Source organism: Diadema antillarum, unplaced genomic scaffold (genome assembly GCF_040938485.1).
Source record: "Diadema antillarum isolate AM-2024a unplaced genomic scaffold, OU_Dant_1.0 seq00000160_RagTag, whole genome shotgun sequence".
NCBI lineage: Eukaryota > Metazoa > Echinodermata > Echinoidea > Diadematoida > Diadematidae > Diadema > Diadema antillarum.
This window is the reverse complement of record NW_027271231.1, coordinates 52,683-74,937: the sequence shown is the minus strand read 5'-3', so window position 1 is coordinate 74,937 and position 22,255 is coordinate 52,683. Positions and strand designations below refer to the sequence as shown.

The 22,255-nt window shown below is 36.7% G+C and overlaps 1 protein-coding gene across 1 annotated transcript in view; it reads left to right on the top strand.

Annotated features, from left to right (window-relative positions):
* Nucleotides 1–22,255, top strand: part of LOC139727928 (sushi, von Willebrand factor type A, EGF and pentraxin domain-containing protein 1-like) — a 66,886-nt gene that overhangs the window by 21,142 nt on the left and 23,489 nt on the right. The window contains exons 9-14 of the mRNA XM_071638900.1: nucleotides 590–790; nucleotides 2,181–2,423; nucleotides 15,914–16,153; nucleotides 17,459–17,662; nucleotides 20,391–20,689; nucleotides 21,731–21,976. Of these exons, the coding sequence (XP_071495001.1) occupies nucleotides 590–790; nucleotides 2,181–2,423; nucleotides 15,914–16,153; nucleotides 17,459–17,662; nucleotides 20,391–20,689; nucleotides 21,731–21,976 (1,433 nt within the window). The remainder of the gene's footprint in view (nucleotides 1–589; nucleotides 791–2,180; nucleotides 2,424–15,913; nucleotides 16,154–17,458; nucleotides 17,663–20,390; nucleotides 20,690–21,730; nucleotides 21,977–22,255) is intronic.

Here is a 22,255-nt window from a genome sequence, read left to right as displayed (position 1 = left end):
CTTGCTGATTTGAATATTCATAACAATTGGTCAAGAAGTGCTTTTTGAAAAATTGTGAAATTTCAGGATGTCAATCATTTCCTTATTTCTTATCAGATTTTGATTATTTTTTGCACTCCTCTGCAGGGATTTTTTTTTCTCTTTCTCGTGAAATCAATGCAATTTGGGAATGGACTTCTTTTTTTAGCAATGATTGTCTCTACGAATTGAAATAACAAGTTGTGTTTTTTTTTTTTCTAGAAGCCAAAAGTCTACACAGTGCATTCAGGCCATGTCCTTTCTTGTTTTCTATATGTTAGGGTTCATGGCTGATGCAGTGATTAGTAATAGAATATAAACAACCCTTTTGAAGTAATACATAAGTATGCAAGGAGTGAAACACCATAGCAGAGTAGGTAAGGGCCTAACCACCTTTTTTCAGTTCTCTAAGGGAACTTGCTATCCAGGTAATAATCAGTACTTGCGTCATTACCTGGACTTGTATATCAAGGATTTAGCCAGTCCTTCCTTCACGCATGATTTCGCCCTATATCCACCAGGCAATACATGCCTTATTCAATATTTTCTATCCCCACCCCCTTTCTCTCAGAGATATCCTGCCCAGGGCTCACGGTTACATCTCCGATGACGATTAGACCAGTGGTCTGCCAGAGCTCTCCCAAGTACGACCAAGATTGTTCCTATGGTTGTCAGACCGGTTACACACTGAACTGCACTGGAGAGGCTTTCATCAACACGACTTGTCTTGCAAATGGAACTTGGTCCAGCATTCCTCCGATGTCCTGTGAAGGTTAGACTTTCGAGAGCCACTGATCATTCAATTGATTGATTGATTTATCGATGAATAAACGTTTGATTGATTAACCAACATGATAATTGATTAATTTTTTTTTGTTTTAAAGAATATTTTATTCTTCATCAATGGAAACATAATATACAAATAAATTGATACAGAAATCTCCGGACCAATTTTATAGTCCTTTTCATCAATGGATGCAAAACTGATATCAAAACTTAACATTGATTTAGCATGTTTTGATACACTCTGGTACATTTTTTTCACAATCAATATACACAATCCATATATAAACATCTCTTCTTTTCTAATTTTACATTATTAATTCCTCAATCTCTTAACAATTTTTTTCTTTCATTACATAATAAATTATATTAACTGAATCACTTACCCCAAAAATAATTTCTTTTCAGCTTTCATACAATCCAACCTAAAATATCAATATCCATTGATTGAAGTTTTTTGTTAAAAAAACAAAACAAAACAACCCCCTCGCCATCCCCCCCCCCACTACTCAATACCCCCGTCCATTCTCCCTCTTACTACCCCACCCCATCCCCCCTCCCCCTTCCAAAACCCCCATCACAACAAAACCTCAAAAGCAACTGAAACCTGTGTGTCCTGACTTACATTATAACACTTAATACGAGTGCGTGGAAAAGGCATTTCCTGGTGGATGTACGGCAGACCATACTCTGTTAAATAAACGCAAAGCAAATTCTCAATTCTTTTTCCAGTTTTCCCACTTTTGTAAATGTATTGGCAACGTATTACGTATAACTGCTAATTTTTCTTCTTCTAACCTATCCTGCTCTATAGACCTTTTAATGAAAGATTCCGTTGGGGGTGTCTTATTTTTCCTTCCTAAAAAAAGCAATTTCTTCACCAAAATTATAACATGGTTAACTAACTGAGCTTTTCCTTTATCTGGTAGCTCTATACCAAAAAAGATCTCTTCCCAGCTCAACTGTTGCAAATCAACATATTCAAAGAAAGTACTACATTTTCCCCAAACTTTCCTAGCAAAATCACATTAATGGAATGATGGATCGACTGACTGATTGATTTATTTATTGATCGATCGATCGGTCAATTGATTGATTTATTGATTGATTGGTTGATTGATTGATTGATGGATGGATGGATGGATGGATGGATGGGTTGACAGAATTTTGTATTCGTTCCCTCATTGCTCTCCATGTCAGTCATCGTATTTATTCACAGGGACTGGCAGAGAGTATTTCAATTCCTAGGAACGTATGTTTTTTTTGCACATCCCTATACAACCCACGTTGGTATGACAGGGATTTTTTTTAACGTTTGTCTTTCAGCCAGTTGCGAAGTTCATAATGTGATTCCGTCATTTTTGTTTTTCCCTCGATAGATAACTTGCCTCCTGAAGTGAGGTGCCCTAGCAGTATCAATGACACCACCGATGATTTAATGCCGACACGAGAAGTAAACTGGACGGTACCAGTGCCGACTGACAATAGCGGCATAAGGCCGGATCTTGTAGGAAGCCACAACCCGCCGCACCACTTCCATATCGGGCTCACTGTCGTAACGTACGTTGCGACTGACACAGCGGGGCTCACCTCCCAGTGCAACTTCACAGTGGAGATTACAGGTGATGAGTTCTCACTCAAAGTGTGTATGTGCGATCAGAATTTTATTATTCAGGCATTATAAAGTAATCCATTGCAGCTTAAAGATTGTAACAGAATCTCACATGGGAGCGTTGTGGCATAGTGAATAAGCTCCAGACTCCCAATCGGAGGACGCGAGTTCGATTCCCGCCCAGTGCTTACGTCCTTGGACAAGTTGTTTTTACCCACCATGTCCCTCTTGCTTGACCTAAGTGTATTTAACGGGTACCTGGCAACATTAGGGTAAAGATAATGATAGGGTCCTCTTCTAGAGCAGTGACAACACTGAAGAGGCCTACCCTGGATAAAGAAGTTCTCTATAATATCAGTGGTATTTTGTATTTAGTATAACATAAAATGATATCGATGAGATAGCTCTTGTTCTTGCGAGGACACGTACCTACAGCAGAATTAGTGAAAAATACCCAGCTCATGATATTCATTGTTCAGGGCACAACTTCTATTGTCAAGTTGGTGACTCTATAGGCTCCCTTTGCACGGCTGACTAGGCAAGATTTGTGTGTGGGGAATGGATTCCCACTTCAAGTAGAATCCCAAGAAGGCCAAGATTAAAATTGTATATATATTTTTTTTAATTTTGTATATTTAAATATTTTTTCAATTTTTTTCAATTCTTTTTTTACTAAGAATTCAAAACCAAATGGTATCGAATAAGGTTTTAACACAGTGAAGATTATCAATTGAAGCCGTAATTTCATATGATACAGTGATAAGCTGCTTATACTGATGTCCTTTGTATGCTATGACACTAAAGCATCAGTTATGGAATCAAAGTGTCTTTTGCAAAAATGAAAAATGCCTGCCTCAGACATTTTATAGTGTGTATTCATTTTTTTTTGCATTATAACTGCACTCGGATTTAAATAGATGGCTACTTTAATATGAAATCATATAAAACGAAGTATTTTTTTTTTCAAATTGTGAAGCAACATTTGATGTGGTGCAGTGATGAACGTTTCTCTTTCTACATGTACATTCATATTTATATCGATGCTCTTTCTATATTTTGGAGTGCACGGTGTAATAACATTACATATGAAATTAAAATCTCTGTTTTAAAGTCAAAATGTCTGACTAACGCATTTAATGCGTGTATCCATTTCTTACCATTGCACTGTTACTGCTATACGTACAAGCTTGGGTTAAAACAGATGGCTATTTCAAAAGAGCAAATTAAGTCCACTCACTGCAATGTCATTTTTTTGAGACAAACATCATATATTGTAAGGTTATGTAATGTGTGTGCTATTTTGTTCATGTATTTTACACCTTGCTACATCTGTTGGTACAACGATGAACAATGAACTCGAGGTCGACGCATGATCTTTGGAAAGGTCGATCTTTGGAAGGATCTATTTTAAAGACAAACTTTCTGGAGAGGTGTTTTTACCTCGTTCCGGGCTTCTCTGTCTCAGGGTGTGTTTATCAACTTTCCCCAGTTTAAACGACTTTCAAAAGCCCTTTCGATAGCCCTTTTGATAGCCCTTTCCATAGCCCTTTCGAAAGCCCTTTCCATAGCCCTTTCGGAAGCCCTGTCCACTCCCTGTACTATTAATGTGCCGCTTGTTTTCGTCGGCTGCGTTTATCAACTTTCGATAGCCCTTTCGATAGCCCTTTCCATAGCCCTTTCGAGAGCCCTTTCCAAAGCCCTGACTGCCTGTACTATTAATGTGCTGCTTGTTTTCTAAGAAGGGACGGCGAAAAGCAATTACCATCATAAAGACATATCTTACTTTGAGAGTGACGAGTCATGATACAATGCCACATGAATCAATTGTCTTCCTATCTGTGAGGCAGCTCCAGTTTAGCACATACTTCAAATATTTCTGAGTGGCGGCATGAGACATGGGATCGAAGGGAATGAGACTGTTGTTACTCTATTTCTAAACCTTGTTGGTGAGAGAAACACCTCCTTGTTCCAAGCATATGCGTGCATTACACACAGCTGTATGTATACACCTGTGTACACGTACTCGTGTGCACTTTACGTGGCGCGCGTCTTTTCAGAAACTGGAAACGCATGGTTGCGTAACCGCAGTAGGGCGACCTAAAGGGCTTTAACAAATTTCGGGCTTTCGAAAAGGCTTTCCTAAAGGGCTTTCAAACAGCTTTGCGTTTATCAACTCGTGAAAATTCCTTGAAAGCTGTTTGGATAACCTGTTTCTGCCGAGAAAGGAGAGTTGATAAACGCACCCTTTCGTAAAAGGCTTTCCTAAAGGGCTTTCAAAACAGCTTTGCGTTTATCAACTCGTAAAAATTCCTTGAAAGCTGTTTGGATAACCTGTTTCTGCCGAGAAAAGAAGTTGATAAACACAGCCTGTCAGCTTCTTTCTACTATTCAACCATTGTCAGCAAGATGAATGCAGAATTAGCACCTTGTGCACCAGTAGTTAATAGACCTAACATAGGCATTTACACTCCAACGAAACACCCATTCCTTTTGTAATTCAAACGGTTGAACCCGCTATTCGCGCCATTTTAGATTGGCAGTAACCTTCCTTGCTTCGCTGCCCACTAATCAACCCCACCCAATGCCCAAGTTGTAACACGCTATACGCTACGTTGACTTTTATGTTATAGTAAAAAGTACATTTGAGTAGCAAAAATGAACCTTAGTGGCATTGTCAACTTTTCATGATCTATAACTGAATTATTTTTGACCGCACCAGTCTTTTGACTAAGAACTCAAAGCAACTGGGATCGCATAAAGTTTTCATACAGTGAAAATTACAGGCAACCATTTCATATGATACATTGATAAACGGTTTATACTGATGCCCTGTGTATATTGTGTAATTAAAGCATCAGTCATATATTGAAATAGTGTTTCTCATTAAAATCAAAATGTCTACCTCAGACATTTATAGTGTGTATTCATTTTCTTTACTGCATTTTTTGCACTCGGATTTAAATAGATGGCTACGTTAACATGATAAACTGATACATAATGATATAGGTATATATATATTTTTTTCTTGAAGCAACATTTGATGCGGTGCAGTGACGAACGTTTTTTCTTTTTGCACGTACATCCATGTTTATATTTATGCTCTTTGTATATTTTGGAGCTATAGCAATACACATGAAATCAAATTGTCTGCTTTTAAACTCGAAATGTCTGACTAATGCATTTGGCGCGTGTATCCATTTCTTGCCATCGCATTATTACTGCCACAAACAAGCTTCCAGGTTAAAACAAATGACTATTTCAAAAGAGCAAACTAAGTCCACTCACTGCAATGTCATTTTCGGAGACAAACCTCATATATATTGTAAGATTATGTAATGTGCGTGCAATTTTGTTCATGAATTTTTCACCTTGCTACATCTGTTGGTACAACGATAAACAATGAACTCGAGGTCGACGCACGACCTGATCTTTGGAAGGATCTAATTTAAAGACAAACTTTCTGGAGAGGTGTTTTTACCTCGTTCCGAGCTTTAGTGTCTCAGCTTCTTTTTATCATTCAACCATTGTCAGCAAGATGAATGCAGAATTAGCACTTCGCGCACCAACAGTATAGACCCAACATAGGCATTTACATTCCAACGAAACACCCATCCTTTTGCAATACAATCGGTTGAGCCCACCATTCGCGCCATTTTTCATTGGCAGTAATCTCGCTTGCTCCGCTCCACTAAACAATCTCACCCAACATGCCCAAGTTGTAACTCGCCATGCTACCTTGACTTTTATGTTATTGTTAAAGGTACGTTTGAATGGCAGGAAGGAACCTTAGTGGCATTGCCAACTTTTCATGATCCATAACTGAATTAATTCTGACCGCACCAGTCTCTTGACTAAGAACTAAAAACCAACTGGTATTGCATAAAGTTTTCATACAGTGAAAATTATTAAATAAGGTGACCATTTCATACGACACATTGATAAACTGTTTATACCGATGTCCTTTGCATTTTGAGGCATCAGTTATGATACTTAAGTCTTCCTTTCTAAAAGCAAAATGTCTACCTCAAAAATTCATAGTGTGTTTTCATTTTCCTTTATTGCATTATGACTGCACTCGGATTTAAACAGATGGCTACTCTAACACGATAAATTGATACATAATTAAGTATTTATTTTTTTTTAAATCGTGAAGCAACATTTGATGTGGTGCAGTGATGAACGTATTCCCTTCTACATGTACATCCATGTTTATATTGATGCTCTCCGTATATTTTGAGTTATATGGCAATATACATGAAAACCAAATGTCTGCTTTGAAAGTCAAAATGTCTGATCAATGCATTTTTCGCGCGTATCTATTTCATACCATGGAATTGTTACTGCTAGGAACAAGCTTGGTTTTAAAACAGATGGCTAATTCAAAAAAGTAGAATTATCAAACTGAGTCCACTTCCTGTATTGTTATTTCCGGAGACAAGCATCATATATTGTAAGATTATGTAATGTGTGTGCTATTTTATTCATATATTTTACACCTTGCTACATACTGTTGTTCCAACGGTGAACAATAAACTCGAGGTCGACGCACGACCTGATCTTTGGAAGGATCTATTTCAAAGACAAACTTTCTGGAGAGGTGTTTTTACCTCGTTCCGGACTTTTTCTATTATTCAACCATTGTCTGCAAGATGAAGGCAGAATTAGCACTTCGCGCACCAACAATATAGATCTAACATAGGCATTACACTCCAACGAAACACCCATTCCTTTTGCAATTCAGTCGGTTGAACCCAACTGTTCACGCGCCATTTTCCGTTGGCAGTATATTTTGCTTGCTCCACCTCACTAAACAACCCCACCTAAGTTGTAGCTCGTTATACGCTACCTTGACTTTTATGTTATACTAGTAGTTAAAAGTACATTTGAGTAGCAGGAAAGAGTCTAAGTTTCATTGTCACGATTGTTTTCTTTTGTCACATGCATCCCAACGAATATAGCATACAAGGCATGTACATGCAAAGATTTTTCCCCAGTGTTGACGTATTACAGATTAATTGAGTGATTATGAGGAAAGTGTGGTCACCACATTCTCCTCCAATGTATTTTTTTTCCAATTCTTCTGTTATAGCGTCATCACATAATGTGATGATAAAGATTCAAAATGTGTTCAATTCCAGTACAGTAAATGAACAAATTAAGCTATATATATCAAAATTCAAATGATCAAAAATCCACTTGTGTTCCATTTCAGTACAGTGGATGAACAATTCAAGTTATGATATCCCGTGTTTCAGTAGTACCAAAAGATAATTTAATCGAGGTACATACACACACCCCACTACCTTTCACTCTTGACAACGTCGCTGAATTAACTTGACAAGTATATGCATGAAAGACATTTTTGTGACTTGTCGACCTCGACTTACTCTGGTTTTTACTGTCACAAAAACATGAATAATATTGTTGCACTCTCTTCATTCACTATTCGTATCCAACAAATTGTTACGTTTCTGTTGATACAGAAACCAACAGTGTAATTGAAGTCAAAGTATTATCAGTTTGATTGCTTGTTAGCAAGAATATCTTTATCGTCCTACGCTGTTACGTCATTGTGTGATTACCTTGTCACTGCTTTTGTTATGAATGATTGTTAGTTAAATTAGTTGTTAAGGGCTTCAAATTTAAATGCCGTACCTCCCCCCCCCCCCCCCGTTTTCAGTGACAACAGCAGCTATCAATCAGTTGTATCACAACCAGTTCTATCCAGTTCTTGTCTTCTTTGTCTCCACAGCTTATGTCTTATGTACCCGTATTCTACCCTCTTTCAAATTCTCATCTTCCCTCCGGTATCTGCCTTCATATCCTCCCTTTCTTCTCTACTCGCATTATACACGGTTATATCGAAACCAGCTATCTTGTGTTCACCCCCCCCCCCCATTTCTGGAGTCTGCCATTATTTCTTCCTCTTTCTTCCACCCGCATTCCATCCCGACTCACTAATGTCAAACAACAATAATTGTTAGAATGTCACTTTCCTTTCAGAAAGGAGATTGTATTGATATAATGAAACTGTTTATTTTTCATTATACATGTGTAATCTACAGTATTTGTTAGGTCACCCCTAAAGTATAGCATATTATTTGAATTTGTGTTTTTATGTGTCTACGCTCTGTAGTCCTGCGGATCATGTCAATAATTTCGTTTCAATCACTCCTCTATTGTTACAGCACAACACGCACCGATGCACCTCATCGTATACACCCCGTGTAAACGATGTGCACTGCACTTCCCGTTGCACCATGATATGCTGCGATCACGTAATGTCACTCATTTTAAATGGATTTTGATTTTGGAATAGATGACCAACAGCTAGTCAACCACACAAGTCAGTACTTCACTATAAATGAATTCAACAGTCACTTTTTTGTCAACAAGGCAAACCAGACTTGTGCTAATTTTAGTTCACTCCATCTCAATTTAAGGAGTTTAAACAGAAATTTTGAAATGTTTGAAGTACTTTTAAGCTCCCTCAATGATTTCGCATTTTCTGTTATAGGAGTTACCGAAACATGGTTGCACACCAATTCCCCGGATCTATTTGGCATTGAAAATTACAATTTTATTCGTAATGACAGAAAGCATGGCAAAGGAGGTGGGGTTGCCATGTACGTCAATAATCAAATTGAATTAAAAATTCGAACTGATTTGTATATTCAGGGAGCGGAAAGTTTATTTATTGAAATCTTAAATGATAATGAGAAAAATATTATAGTAGGTACCATTTACCGTCCTCCACAAAATGATATTCAATTTTTTTTTGACAACTTCGATCAATGTGCAAATGAAATTCTTGGAGAGAGAAAATATTTTTTTTTTGATGGGAGATTACAATATAGATCTATTACAACCCACCCATTTCCATGACATATTACTTTCCAACTCACTGCATCCCCACATTAATAAACTCACCAGAATAAACAACACCACCCATCGTAAAACATTAATAGATAATATACTGTCTAATGTTATTACTGAAATCTGCACGAACGGCATTCTTTATTTAGATATATCTGATCACCTACCGATTTTTATGATTAACGACAAATCTGTAACGACCCCAATACGCCGTCAACCAAAACAATACTTGAAAATGCATAGAAATGAAACACCACAAAATATTGATTCATTGAATCAAGATTTATTCGAAGAACAATGGAATGACGTCTTCGAACTCCAGGATGTTAATTCTTCTTATGAATTTTTTTTACAAAAATTATTAGATTAATATGATAAACATATTCCTTTAACTACCAAAACAAAGGGAAGGAAAAGAGCTCGACAGCCCTGGATTACTCAAGATATATTATATATTACATTCTTACTCGAAATCGTCTTTACAAAATATCTCTGAGAAAACCCACTCCTGAAAATATTAAAAGGTATAAATATAGAAACAAACTAACTACTCTAATTCGAGTTTCACGTAAATCATATATTTCTAATAAACTCGAATTTTTTGATAAGGTCGATTAAAGTGCTCTTTGGCGGACTGTTAATGAAATAATCAAAATGAAACCTCCCGAATGTCCTGATAGCATTACTCATAATGATAATGTTATTACTAATCCTGATGAAATTGCAAATACTTTTTATGATTTTTTTTTTAATGTTGGTCCTTCATTGGCAGCATCTATTTGAATAAATGAGAGTGAATATGAGAGTGAATGAATACCTGAGAGTAATCAAAATTCTTTGTTTTTTACTCCAATTAATGAATCTGAAATTATTGATACTGTTCGCTCTCTGAAATGCAGTAAATCCTGTGGGCCTGATAATTTAACGGTGAATTTGTTGAAAAAAATAATGTACTCCCTAGCAGCCCCTCTCACCCATATATTTAATTTATCTCTACTTAACGGCAAGTGTCCAGATTCTTTTAAAATAGCAAAAGTTATTCCTATCTATAAAAGAGAAAATCCATCAATGGCGAAAAATTATAGACCCATCTCATTGTTACCTGTATTATCAAAAATTCAAGGAAAAATAGTTTATAAGCGTCTTTAATCGTTTATGATTGAAAATGACATATTAAATGCAAATCAGTTTGGTTTTAGGAAAGGATTTTCTACCGATTATGCTATAATCAAATCTGTCGACAATACAATTGATGCGCTTGCTAAAAAGGAACACATAATTGGAGTTTTTATGGATCTTAGTAAGGCATTTGACACTATTGATCATGACATTTTACTTGAAAAATTACATAATTATGGCGTGAGAGGGATTACTTTGTCATGGTTCAGAAGTTATCTAAATCATCGCAAACAATATGTTGCATTTAAATCCAGTCACTCATTATATTCTAACGTGCCATGTGGTGTCCCTCAGGGATCTATACTCAGGCCCCTGCTTTTTTTGGTTTACATTAATGACATTATCAATTCCTCCCCTTGTTTGAACTTCATCTCATTTGCAGACGACACTGACGTTTTTTACTCCTACAAGGACATTGCAACACTGGTTGATACACTTAATATGGAATTAAGTAACATCTCGAAATGGTTTAAATTTAACAAGCTTTCATTGAATATTGATAAGACATGCTTTATACACTTTCATACTCTACAATCTCAACCCACCCTTCCCAAAAGTATTTTTATTGATGATATTAGCATTGCTGAGAAACACTCAACCAAGTTTCTAGGAGTGACCCTAGATAGCAATCTAACTTGGAATACTCATGTTCAGAATATTACTACAGCAATATCTAAAGCAACTGGTGTTTTAAGGAGAATAAAGTATTTGATTAGTGATCAAACTTTAATGATGTTATATAATATTTTATTTTTACCATATGTAATGTATTGCAATATTGTATGGGGCAATTGTAGCAAAACTAAATTGAACACAATTTTTATTCTTCAGAAAAAGGCTCTTCGTATCAGCACACACTCAAACTTCTTGGCTCACACTGATCCCATATTTTATCGCCTAAAAACTCTAAAGGCCCATGATATACATTTATACCTAACTGCCATATTTAGGTATAAACACACTCGAAATTTATTACCATGTTTTCATAATGCCTTAGTAACCAATGACCATATTCACTCATACCCAGCCCGTCGTTCCCATGATTTTCATTAAATAAGTAATCCAAAGCTTCTACTCGCTCAAAAGTCAATCAGACATCACGGTCCGGATACATGGAACACTCTTCCTGAGGAGTTGAAACAGTGTGCTTCCTTGTTTTCATTCAAAGCAAACCTAAAGAAGCACATTTTATTACAGTATAATTTCAATACGAATTAAAAACTAATAATTTATATGATTAATGTTGGTCTCCCAATAGCAATATCGTATTTTGTTCCCTCTTCCAACAAACCAATTCTGTTATTCTATATTCCAGCGTATCTGCCCTTGTGCACTTTTTAGCACTTGCACGCACATTCACCACCATCACACATCAGAGTTTATTTTTCCCCTGCTATCTTCGCAGCAGAATTTGTTTTGTTTTGTATCGTATTGTTACGAATCTAGCATACGTCCCTACCTTTCCTCGGGCCGGCCATCTTTTCAAGCTATGCTTGCAATGGCGGCCCTCTGCACAATCGCTCCATAATTGTAATTGTTGTAATCCCCGCTGCATAGATTTGCATACGGTATATTATATCATTATTTTCCTTTCATGTCTTTGTTTATGCAAGTCAAACGACTCTGTTTTGAATTTACTTTGTATATTTCCCACATGCTCATGATTATGTGCCTTATGTATATTGAATTGTTGATTGATTTATTGATTTGCAGAAAAAAAATATCTATAAAAAAAAAAATCAGTTTCACAAAATGTGGCACAACCAGGTCACAATTTCCAATGAAATTTGTCCAGGAAGGTCAGTGTAGTATATCACATAATTTGGTAACAAGATTAACTGAAGAAGTTGGCCTAAAGCAGCAGATAAAGGTATAGAAGAGGAGAGGAGTCAAGCAGCTGCCTGGCGCTCGACATGTAAGAAGCAAAACATTTCCACGTAACGGTAAACCAAATGGCCATTCCTACGAGCTATCCCAACGAATTGTTTTCAAAGATATTCATTAGGTGATATGCTATCAGCGTATCACCTATATTAATTGTGCTTGTCAAAATCTTCCTTTTTTTAGAATTGTTTTCTGCCAGGAATGACTGACAGATATCGAACAATAGAGCTGCCAGAAAAAAAAGTCTGCAGAGAAAGCCGCCGTTATCGGTGAAACCCAGTAGTTACGAATTACTTTTATTCATTTCGATTTCAGTTGTTCTAAAGACTTTCAATAGTTCGTCTAAGCTAGGAACAAGTAAAATCTATTGCAACTGATTGACAAATTGCCCTACATCGACGTAAATAAGCACTGAATTGATCGGTGTTTTTTTAGTAGTAGCCATGATAAAAAATAAAAAAAAAATCATGGGCGTACATACTCGAGCAGGATTCGAACCTACGACCTACAGTGTTGGTTCCAATCCTTTTAGCATGCAGCGGGTACTGCTTCATTATTCAAATTCATGAAATTCTTCCGTCGAGATGTTTTCATTGCAACTGATTGACCGGTGATCAGAGGTCGTAGGTTCGAATCCTGCTCGAGTATGTACGCCCATAATTTTTTATCATGGCTACTACTAAAAAGCAATAAGAAAACGAAAGAGATCTTTTTTTGCTGAAAAATTCTCGGCAGCTAACACATCTGGTGAGATGTGGAATATTATAAAAACAGTGTTGCCTAAAGATGTTTCTGGCGTGTGTGAATCAGTTACAGGTAGTAGAGATCAAGATAAATCCAATGAATTTAATACATTTTTCGCCAATGTTGGTAGAGATTTGGCTGCAAACATCCCGAATGTTCATGACACTTTAATACAAGAATCTGACAACGTGCATGAACCGGTTGATTCGTTCTCATTGCAACTTGTCACTCATGAAGAAGACATTTTTTTAGTGTTTAAAGTAATTCGTGGTATGAAAACTAAGAAATCATCAGGACTTGATGGTATTTCTATGTATATGTTAAAAATGGCTGCTTCTGTTATAGTGTACTCCCTTACTCATCTGAAAAACAGGTAATTGTCCGAAGGCATTATTCCGTTACGATGGAAACAGGCAAAGATTATACTACTATTCAAATCTGGTAACAAGCGTCTCCCGGAAAACGACCGTCCCATTTCTATTCTTTGTTTTGTTTCAAAAATCATTGAAAAAAAAAATCGTCCATAAGCAACTATCCCGTTTTATGAAATTGAATGGTTTACTTTTACCAAGCCAGTCTGACTTTAGAGAAAAGCATTCGACTACCACTTGACTGTTAAAAGTGAGGGATGACTGGTTACACGCCGTTGATAGAGGCAAGTTCACTTGGGGCGGTTTTCATTGACATGAAAAAGGCGTTTGACACCGTGGAGCATTGCACAATGATAAAGAAGCTGCACTCTATTGGAGTTTCCGATGAAAGCCTTCGCTGGTTTGAGAATTACTTGTCTGGTCGACAAATACGTACATACTTTTGTAATGCAATGTCAGATCCCCTGGAAGTGTGTTACGGAGTACCACAAGGTTCCATTTTGGGGCCTCTCCTCTTTACAATCTATATCGATGACATTGTCAAACAGATCGAAGTGTGCAGTATTCATCTTTATGCAGATGACACTATTTTATACTTTTCTCATTCTGGTATTAATCAAACTGAACAGGCTATCAATATTGCTTTGAATAGCATCAATAGATGGATGTGTTTAAATAAGTTGAGTTTGAATGTTGATAAAACTGAATGTTTGTTGATAGGATCACCCGCAATGTTCAAAAGATGCAATATGATAAATGTACAGGTAGATGGTAAGCGTATTCAGTCCAAACAAACAGTGGAATATCTCAGAGTTATAATTGATCAAGAATTAAAATGGAATATTCATATAGAAACATTGTGTTTGAAGATAGGTAATTTGATAAGGTTTTTGGGTCGTCTTCGTTTCAATTTAAATGAACAAAGTATGATGATGATTTATAATTCTATAATTAAACCTTTGTTTGATTATGCAGATGTACTTTATGATTCTGCCCATAAGAAGTATACTGATCGATTACAGAAATTACAGAATAGAGCGGAGAGAATGATCCTGAGAGTCAGTCCGTATATGCATATTTCGAATCACGTTATTCATCAGACATTAAATTGGGAATCTTTAAAAACACGCCGTTTAAAGCATATCTTGTTAATGGTATTTAAAACTCTTTATGATTTCAGCGCTCCTTATTTATTGGACCGGTTTAATTTTGTATCTCATCAATATTCTTTACGATCTTATGGAAGATTGACGCTGTCAAAGCCTAAAACAGAATATTGCAGACGCATGTTCGCGTACCGTGGGGCATCAATGTACAATACTGTTCCCTTGGATATAATATCTTCATCCTCATGTAATTCCTTTCAGAAAGCTATAAATAATTATGTATACTGTATTACACTGGATTTTATGATAATGATCACGTATCTCTGTATTATGTAAACGATGATGTTATATGGGGAGGGCTGCGGGTGGGGGAGGGCACATTGGTAGTCGGTATGGGGGGGGGGTATCATTTTCACAAGTTTTTTTGTAATGTTGTCTTAGTTGATTTTGTACACTGATGTATCATTTTTTTTTTTGTTCGCATCATATTATTATGTGTAAGTAAGTGTTTGTATAATTAGTTTTATTGTATGGAGTTTCGACTATTGTAATTTATCATGTGACGTTGGACCCCTCGGAAGACCAGCACGGCCATGAAGGCCGAGCTGAGCAGGGCAATCCATCCGTTTTCCTTCATTTATATATCCCAGTTGTATTGTATCATTGTTATTTTTGTGATTTTATACGGTGAATAAATAAACAAACAAACAGACAAGCACTGATCAATTCAGTGCTTATTTCCGTCGATGTAGGGCAATTTGTCAATAAGTTGCAATGAAAACATCTCGACGGAAGAATCTCATGAATTTTAATAGGGAAGTAAAATCTAATGATCAACAATTATATCAGTAGAGATACAGGTTTACAAAACCATTCTGCTCTGATTGGGTTATGATTTATGTGAACCAGAATTATAATTTGTTAATGCAGCCTACAACGTTTGTAATCTAGGCCGAATTTCAGGTTGACTGAAATATTTCCTTCGCGCAACACGTCAAAGGTTCTCGGAATGACGCTATGTTGAAAACAGTCGTGGAATTATCTTTACATAATACAATGTAGCAAATGGCTACGATCATTAAAAATTTAACACGAGGTGTACTGGATTTGATGCTCTATCCAACAAGAGGAAGACGAAAACGTAATCATGTAATAGCACATTTCAGCGAAAATCACGTGATGAGCAGTTGACCAATTGGGTAGCAAGAATGTTTTTAGATGTCGTATCAATTGCTATTTCATGTACAGCCAACGGCGTTGTCGTGGTTGTCCCGTTGTTTTATATTCATCTAAAGTCGTGGGATAACTTCGTAATCTTTCCCGTAACCATGTTAACACAGATCAAGAAAACCCCAGAGTCCAGAACTGTTCAGATGACATCAACGAGCAGACTGCGTTGCCCACTGTCAACGTCACTTGGAATGACCCAGTGTTTGAAGACAATTCCGGTAATGTGACCATCACCCCTCCTGAGAACGCTTCCGGCTCAGCGTTTCCGATAGGCGAGCATGAGATCATATACACGGCCACTGATCCGTCCCAAAACAAGGAGACGTGCGAGTTTACCGTGAGCGTCACTGGTAAATGAAATTTATTGCAGTTCTTATCAACCTTTTGACCAAATGTAATGTCTTTACATTTGTATGAATCCATACCATATGACTTTTATTATCATTATCATTACCATTATGATACAATTGCCGGCATTCTGAAATCTAACCATAATCTTTTCTGCCCATGCTAACCTGTAAGTTGGATATAATCAGATATTATATTCATATTTAGCAGAAATAAGTTAGGTTCAGGCTGCATAAGATTCCAGTTCCGTAGAAAAGCAAAAAAATAGTACTGAAGATATAAAAGTTGACGACAAGACTGCTGTTTGCAAGCGATAGCAACAAATAATATCTTCTAGAAATCGGATCACAGTCACTCCACAGTATATAATGATAATTTACATTTTGATATACTATAGTCCAATTCACAAATTTCTAACGGGGGGGGGGGGGGGGGGGCTTTAAGTATGCCTAACCAAAAAAATATTATATATATGTATTATGTTTTAAGCACTGACAAAGCAACGCACTTGGCTAATTGCATAATCCATTGAAAGTGTTTTTTTTTTCTTCTTTGCAATCCCCCTCCCCCATTATGGCCGCCGGGTCATTAAACAGTGCTCTGAAGTCGAATTCATCCGTAGTTATTAGAGGATTCTTCTCTACTCTGAAATGACACACACACACACACACATACACATACACATACACACAAAAGCTGTATGTGTACTTGATCATAAGTAATACGCCTACCCATGCCTACTTATCATTAAATTTCATATAACGCCTGAAGAGATCCTTGTCATTTGATTGGTTGTTTGACATTGATCATTCGGCCTATATCACTATGACGTGCCATTGTGGCTCCATTTACCTTGCAATTTTTGATCCATACGATTTGCTCCATTGCACGCTCGCTGAGAGCCCGGCACACGACGCGTGTAAAACGTAAATATATGACAGCACGCTAGCGTCAAGCGCTATGACAGCACGCTAGCGTCAAGCGCTCAGTGAGAACTCTCGCAATCTCAGATTCTCTCTTGTTTCTAAATTAATAAAACATCAAAAGAAAATGACAAGGATCTACTTTAGGCGTTATATAAAACAAATAATATATATATATATTTCACTCGTGCAGTGGACAGAATATTTTATTCGGTGAAAGATGAAATGTTTGATCCATTCAACGAGGCGCGAATGGATCATTTCATCTTTCACCTCATGAAATATTCTGTTCATTGCACTCATAAACATTCATTATTTGTATACTAGTCGTTTGTGTTGGACTTTGAGATCCATCGCCCAGGCTCTTGTTCTTTGCAACCCTAGAGTATTCATGCCAGCACTTTCCGCCACCTCTCAACGGGGCAGTAGCCTGCACCCAGCAACTCGGAGGACAAATTTGCAAGATGTTCTGCAACAGGAAGTACAGATTTGTGGAGTTACCGGAACGATATTACAACTGTAGCCAGGGGAGCTGGCTGGCTGCATCAACCGGTACACCAGCTCAGATGCCCTGGCCAGACTGTTCACGTAAGATATTCAATTCAATTTAATTTAATTCAATTCAATTCAATTCTTTTATTTTTTCATTCTCATTTTTCTTTCAATAAAACATAACACAAAGTAAATCAAGAATTCTATCCTAAACATATATGTGACCCTGCACCTCAAAACAAACAAAAAGTCGCCAGACATGAATTTTTAGTTAAGACCATATTCTGAAAGATCAGACTTTAAGCTTTAAAATGATGTATAACTCAAATCAAATGGACTCTCCTAACCAATCTAAATATTGGAAAGAAAGCACAAACTCAGGAAAAGTGTGAACTGAGAAAAGAGGCTCTGAAGTGCAGTGTCTATTCAAGCGCTTAATCTTTACCAAAAAGTGCTGGCTGTGCGACAAAAAACAGGAAGTAAACCACCAGCGTAACAACAATGAAGGGATTATCAAATTAAACTGATATTAAGCATGCCTCATTAACACATTCTGTCCATAATTGATGCTAACTTTTTTCTAAGCAGTGCCACTATCCTTTCAAAAGTTATTAGAGCTGAAAGTGAAGAGTGTGGACAAGGTTTTTCAGAAATGAAAAAGGGATTCTAAAGACATACCTAATCACACTATTCTACCAAAAATGTTCGAGATAAACTGCTAAGAAAACACACTTTCCTACCCGTTTTATGATACCAAATTTTAGCATAATGTAAAAGAAGACCCGCTCTTTCAGAAAAGATGAAAAAGTCAAGTTCGGCTAGGTTGACCCATTTCACTTATTTTCAGTCCTCACGCAAAATCAGTGTGTGCGACTTTATGTTCGTTTTGAGGTGCACGGTCACATATACATTACAAAGTACGAAATATAAACGATAGTCAACAAACTAATAAAGATATGCATACATACTGGAAATACAAAGTTATGTTTAGAGGGGAAAAAGAGAACTGAGAGGTCCACTAAAAAGCAATGCTTGTAATTTGTGGACCACTCAAGAATTCCTTCAAAGATACTTACTGTAATTACAAGTACATAACACAAAAATAATTAAGAAAAAATGAAACAAACAACAAAGACACAACAACATGATCTGACTAAACTGAGGGGGATACGATTGAAAGGAATGGAACAAAAACAAAATTAAAGGAAGAAAGAAGAGAAAGAAAGAGAGAGAATGCCTAAAGTCTTATACACGCTGTACAAGAGAAACGGAAGAGGGGATTGAGGAGGTACTTCGGACAGCTATTTCTAGAACAGTCTAACAAAACAAAATATGAAAAATAATTCAATATTTTGAATCTTGAGGGTGTACCACGTAAGAGTTTTAGTTGGATCACTACCAGACTTTTTATCTGATTATATGATTTTTAACCATAAAAGGACCCTTGCACTTTACAGAGAATGAGATGTCGACCGTACAGTTCAATGCAATTTTGTATTGACACCTTGACACAGTTATCATAATTCTTCGGATCCACAACTGTCGTGCCTAACAATGCAAGTAATGGGTTGCATTTGCCTTGGGCCAGGTAAAAACACAGTCATTGACCTTCTTCATTTGATAACAGGGAGCTTTAGACTTGCGATGCGGATGTTCACAGGAATACAAAAAAGAAAAACTGTTCTGCACATGCACAAGATCGCTTATCAAAATCGATCTTGCGTCGTCTGAGTTTTCACGACGTTTCTGTACTATTTATGCGTCCGCTAAAATCCACGACGCAGAGAGCTACTGGCACCAATGATCATATTGGGGCGCCATTTTACTTTGTAATGGCTGCGCCTACAAATTCTGCTCAACACGACGCAGGGAGAGAGAAAAACGGCCTACGCAATCGTCGTCTTAAAAGTCTGCGTCTCAAATTTAAACCTCCCTGTTCGAAAGTTAAATTCAAATTGTCACTTAAATTAGCTCTAATGAAAAAAAAAAATGTCATCCCAATGGACTGACAATAGAAAAAGCATTGCTTTACACATGCACAAACACTTCACGTCTATATGAAAACACAAGATAGGTAACAGAATTTTCACACACACACATACACACACACACACTTATAACCATCATGAATAGAAATCCCTAGGGTGTTATCTAAGTGATGTATAAACTGTAGACACAAAATGTTAAGACAAACAAGGTATGTTGTCATACCAACAATAACTCATTGTAATACTCCTCTTGACTCAATTATTAAACCAGTATTTGATTTAAAGTTTTTCATAACAAGTAATTTCACACAGCAAGATGTAAAGATAAATGAATGCATTGTTTTCATCTTTTCCTTTTTTTTTCTTTCTAATAGATAAAGATGTACAAATGACATATATTGATAATTTATAGCGAGTTTTACGAATACCTGTCTCAAGTGGTAGTAGGATTTCATTTCACCTACCAGCACGTGACCAGTATACATTTCAATTTTTCAATGAACTCTCATCCACATAAAATAAATACTTAGTCAGGCCAGGGAGGTAAGACGTGGCCTGTGGATACAAATAGTACTATATGCGTACGGTATTTTTTCTATATACCGTGATAATTCGAAGATTTGACCATTCAAAATATTTTTTTTTTGGATAGATCAAAAGCAAAATTGCCAAAAATACGATGAAAAAAAAAAAAGATTCTCGTAAACCTGAAATCCTGATATCAGAAAATAATGACTTTTAATCCTCTCTTCTTTTCAAAAGAGAGAAAATCTAGTACAAAAACAAATAAAAATCAAGTTACGTTTGACAGTGCTCTTGCGCTTTATTTTTCCCAGAATCGCGAGCTAAGACAGCGGAAGTTCGACTGTCGGTCCAGTTTTACCGCGGCAAATGTAAACGTGCGTCTTTGGATATCATTACGGAAAAATTCGGAGAATACTTCCACGATTTGTTGTCAGAACTTGGAACAATTAACACGTCCTGTGGTCCTCACGTCGTCTGCGATTTTGGGGATCTTAATATCACGTGTGGCCAACACAATCGACGCAGACGACAGGCGAACACTGATGACATATTAACATTGACTTTCACGTCATCTGTGACGTCAAACACAAACTTCGCAAACGTGGACGAGGTACTTCAACAGGTTTTTATAAATTCAAATGTTTGCAGGGCTTGGGACAGTCGTTATAACATGTTATAAACTGGGACATTGTATGGACAAGAAAATGCAGCAATGTGCTTTATTTCATTTCTAAACGATCTATTGAATTCATCAGAAAAAAATTAAGTTTTCTCAGAAAATCCTATAATACCAGTTTCTTTGTACATTGTATTCTTGAAAAAAAAAAAGTTGCAGATATAAATTGCAATTGAAATGAATATGAATATATATGTATATATATATATATATATATATATACATTCAAATGTATACATATATATATATATATATATATATATATATATATACATACATACATACATACAATGAAAGATGTATTCAAGATATACCATTTAGGAGAGCATGTTTGTTGGTCGCTAAAGGGATCATAGGATTTCATTACAATACTTTATTCAGCCATCATGACGCTTCCAGGTCGCATCGTAATCGGGTTCAAGGCACTTCGTAAATGACTTAATTATGCCAGCAGTATCACATCACCAATCTTTTATGTTTTTGCTCAAAATGTGAATTGAAATTCAAAGCGATGGCATTTCAGATATCCTGGCAAAACTTCGATGCTTGGCTGACAATGGTTAATTTGATGTTTTATTTTCTAAGTGCGATAATTACGGTCAAGATCGCGGAATTATTGCGTGATTTGACAACCAGCGACAGATGCTTATAAAGTGTGCTATATCTTATCTTCACTAATATTCTTATAGCTTACAGTGAATTGAACGGACGATTGCAATTAACTATGCGCCAGGAAATAACGAATGTACCTGTCAGCCGAGAAAGGCAAGAATCTTTCCCTGTACTACTGTGCATTTCTAATTTTTCAAAGGAAATGTACAGATAAGTTCCAGGTAAATAATCAATTTGGAAGAAATATCAGTCAAAACATGTTTGGCATGTACATTGATTATCATTAAGTAGTTGGTTGCCGAATGTTACAGAAGTAGACGAAGACATAACACAGTGCTTGGTATTAAACATCTGTCTATCTAGGATGCACCCACAGAGCTGCCGAACTTGGATAATCGAGCTGCTTTGGACTCCCTCGTTTCGTCGATACAAGATTTGGTGACGTCCGGGAACTTCACTGTTACACTGGACGACGTCCCGTTATTGCCCGCGGTAGAAACATTCACCGTCGGGGAATATTACTCAGTCCCCTGTGATCCCGGCTTGGTTTCATCGAATGACTCGTGCTGTAAGACCAGAATCTTCTTCTATTACTTTTACAAGCAGGGGGTACGGTCTGTCGAAGTCTTTTTGACGCAATGGCAAATCAATATTTCTCAAACCTAATTTTTAGAAGTAGTGGCCGATGTCATGCATCCATGAAATGTGTACGCAATCTATGATGGGAATGCATTTTTGACATACAATAACATGCATTATGTACTTGCGTATTGATAATTAGAAAAAAAGTTTCAACTGTGTAGAAATAGTAAAAATGAATCATCTGTTTTTCCTGTTCTCTTTTGCTTGCGTCTCTGTGTGTTTGTGTTTGTGTGTTGTTGTGCTTTG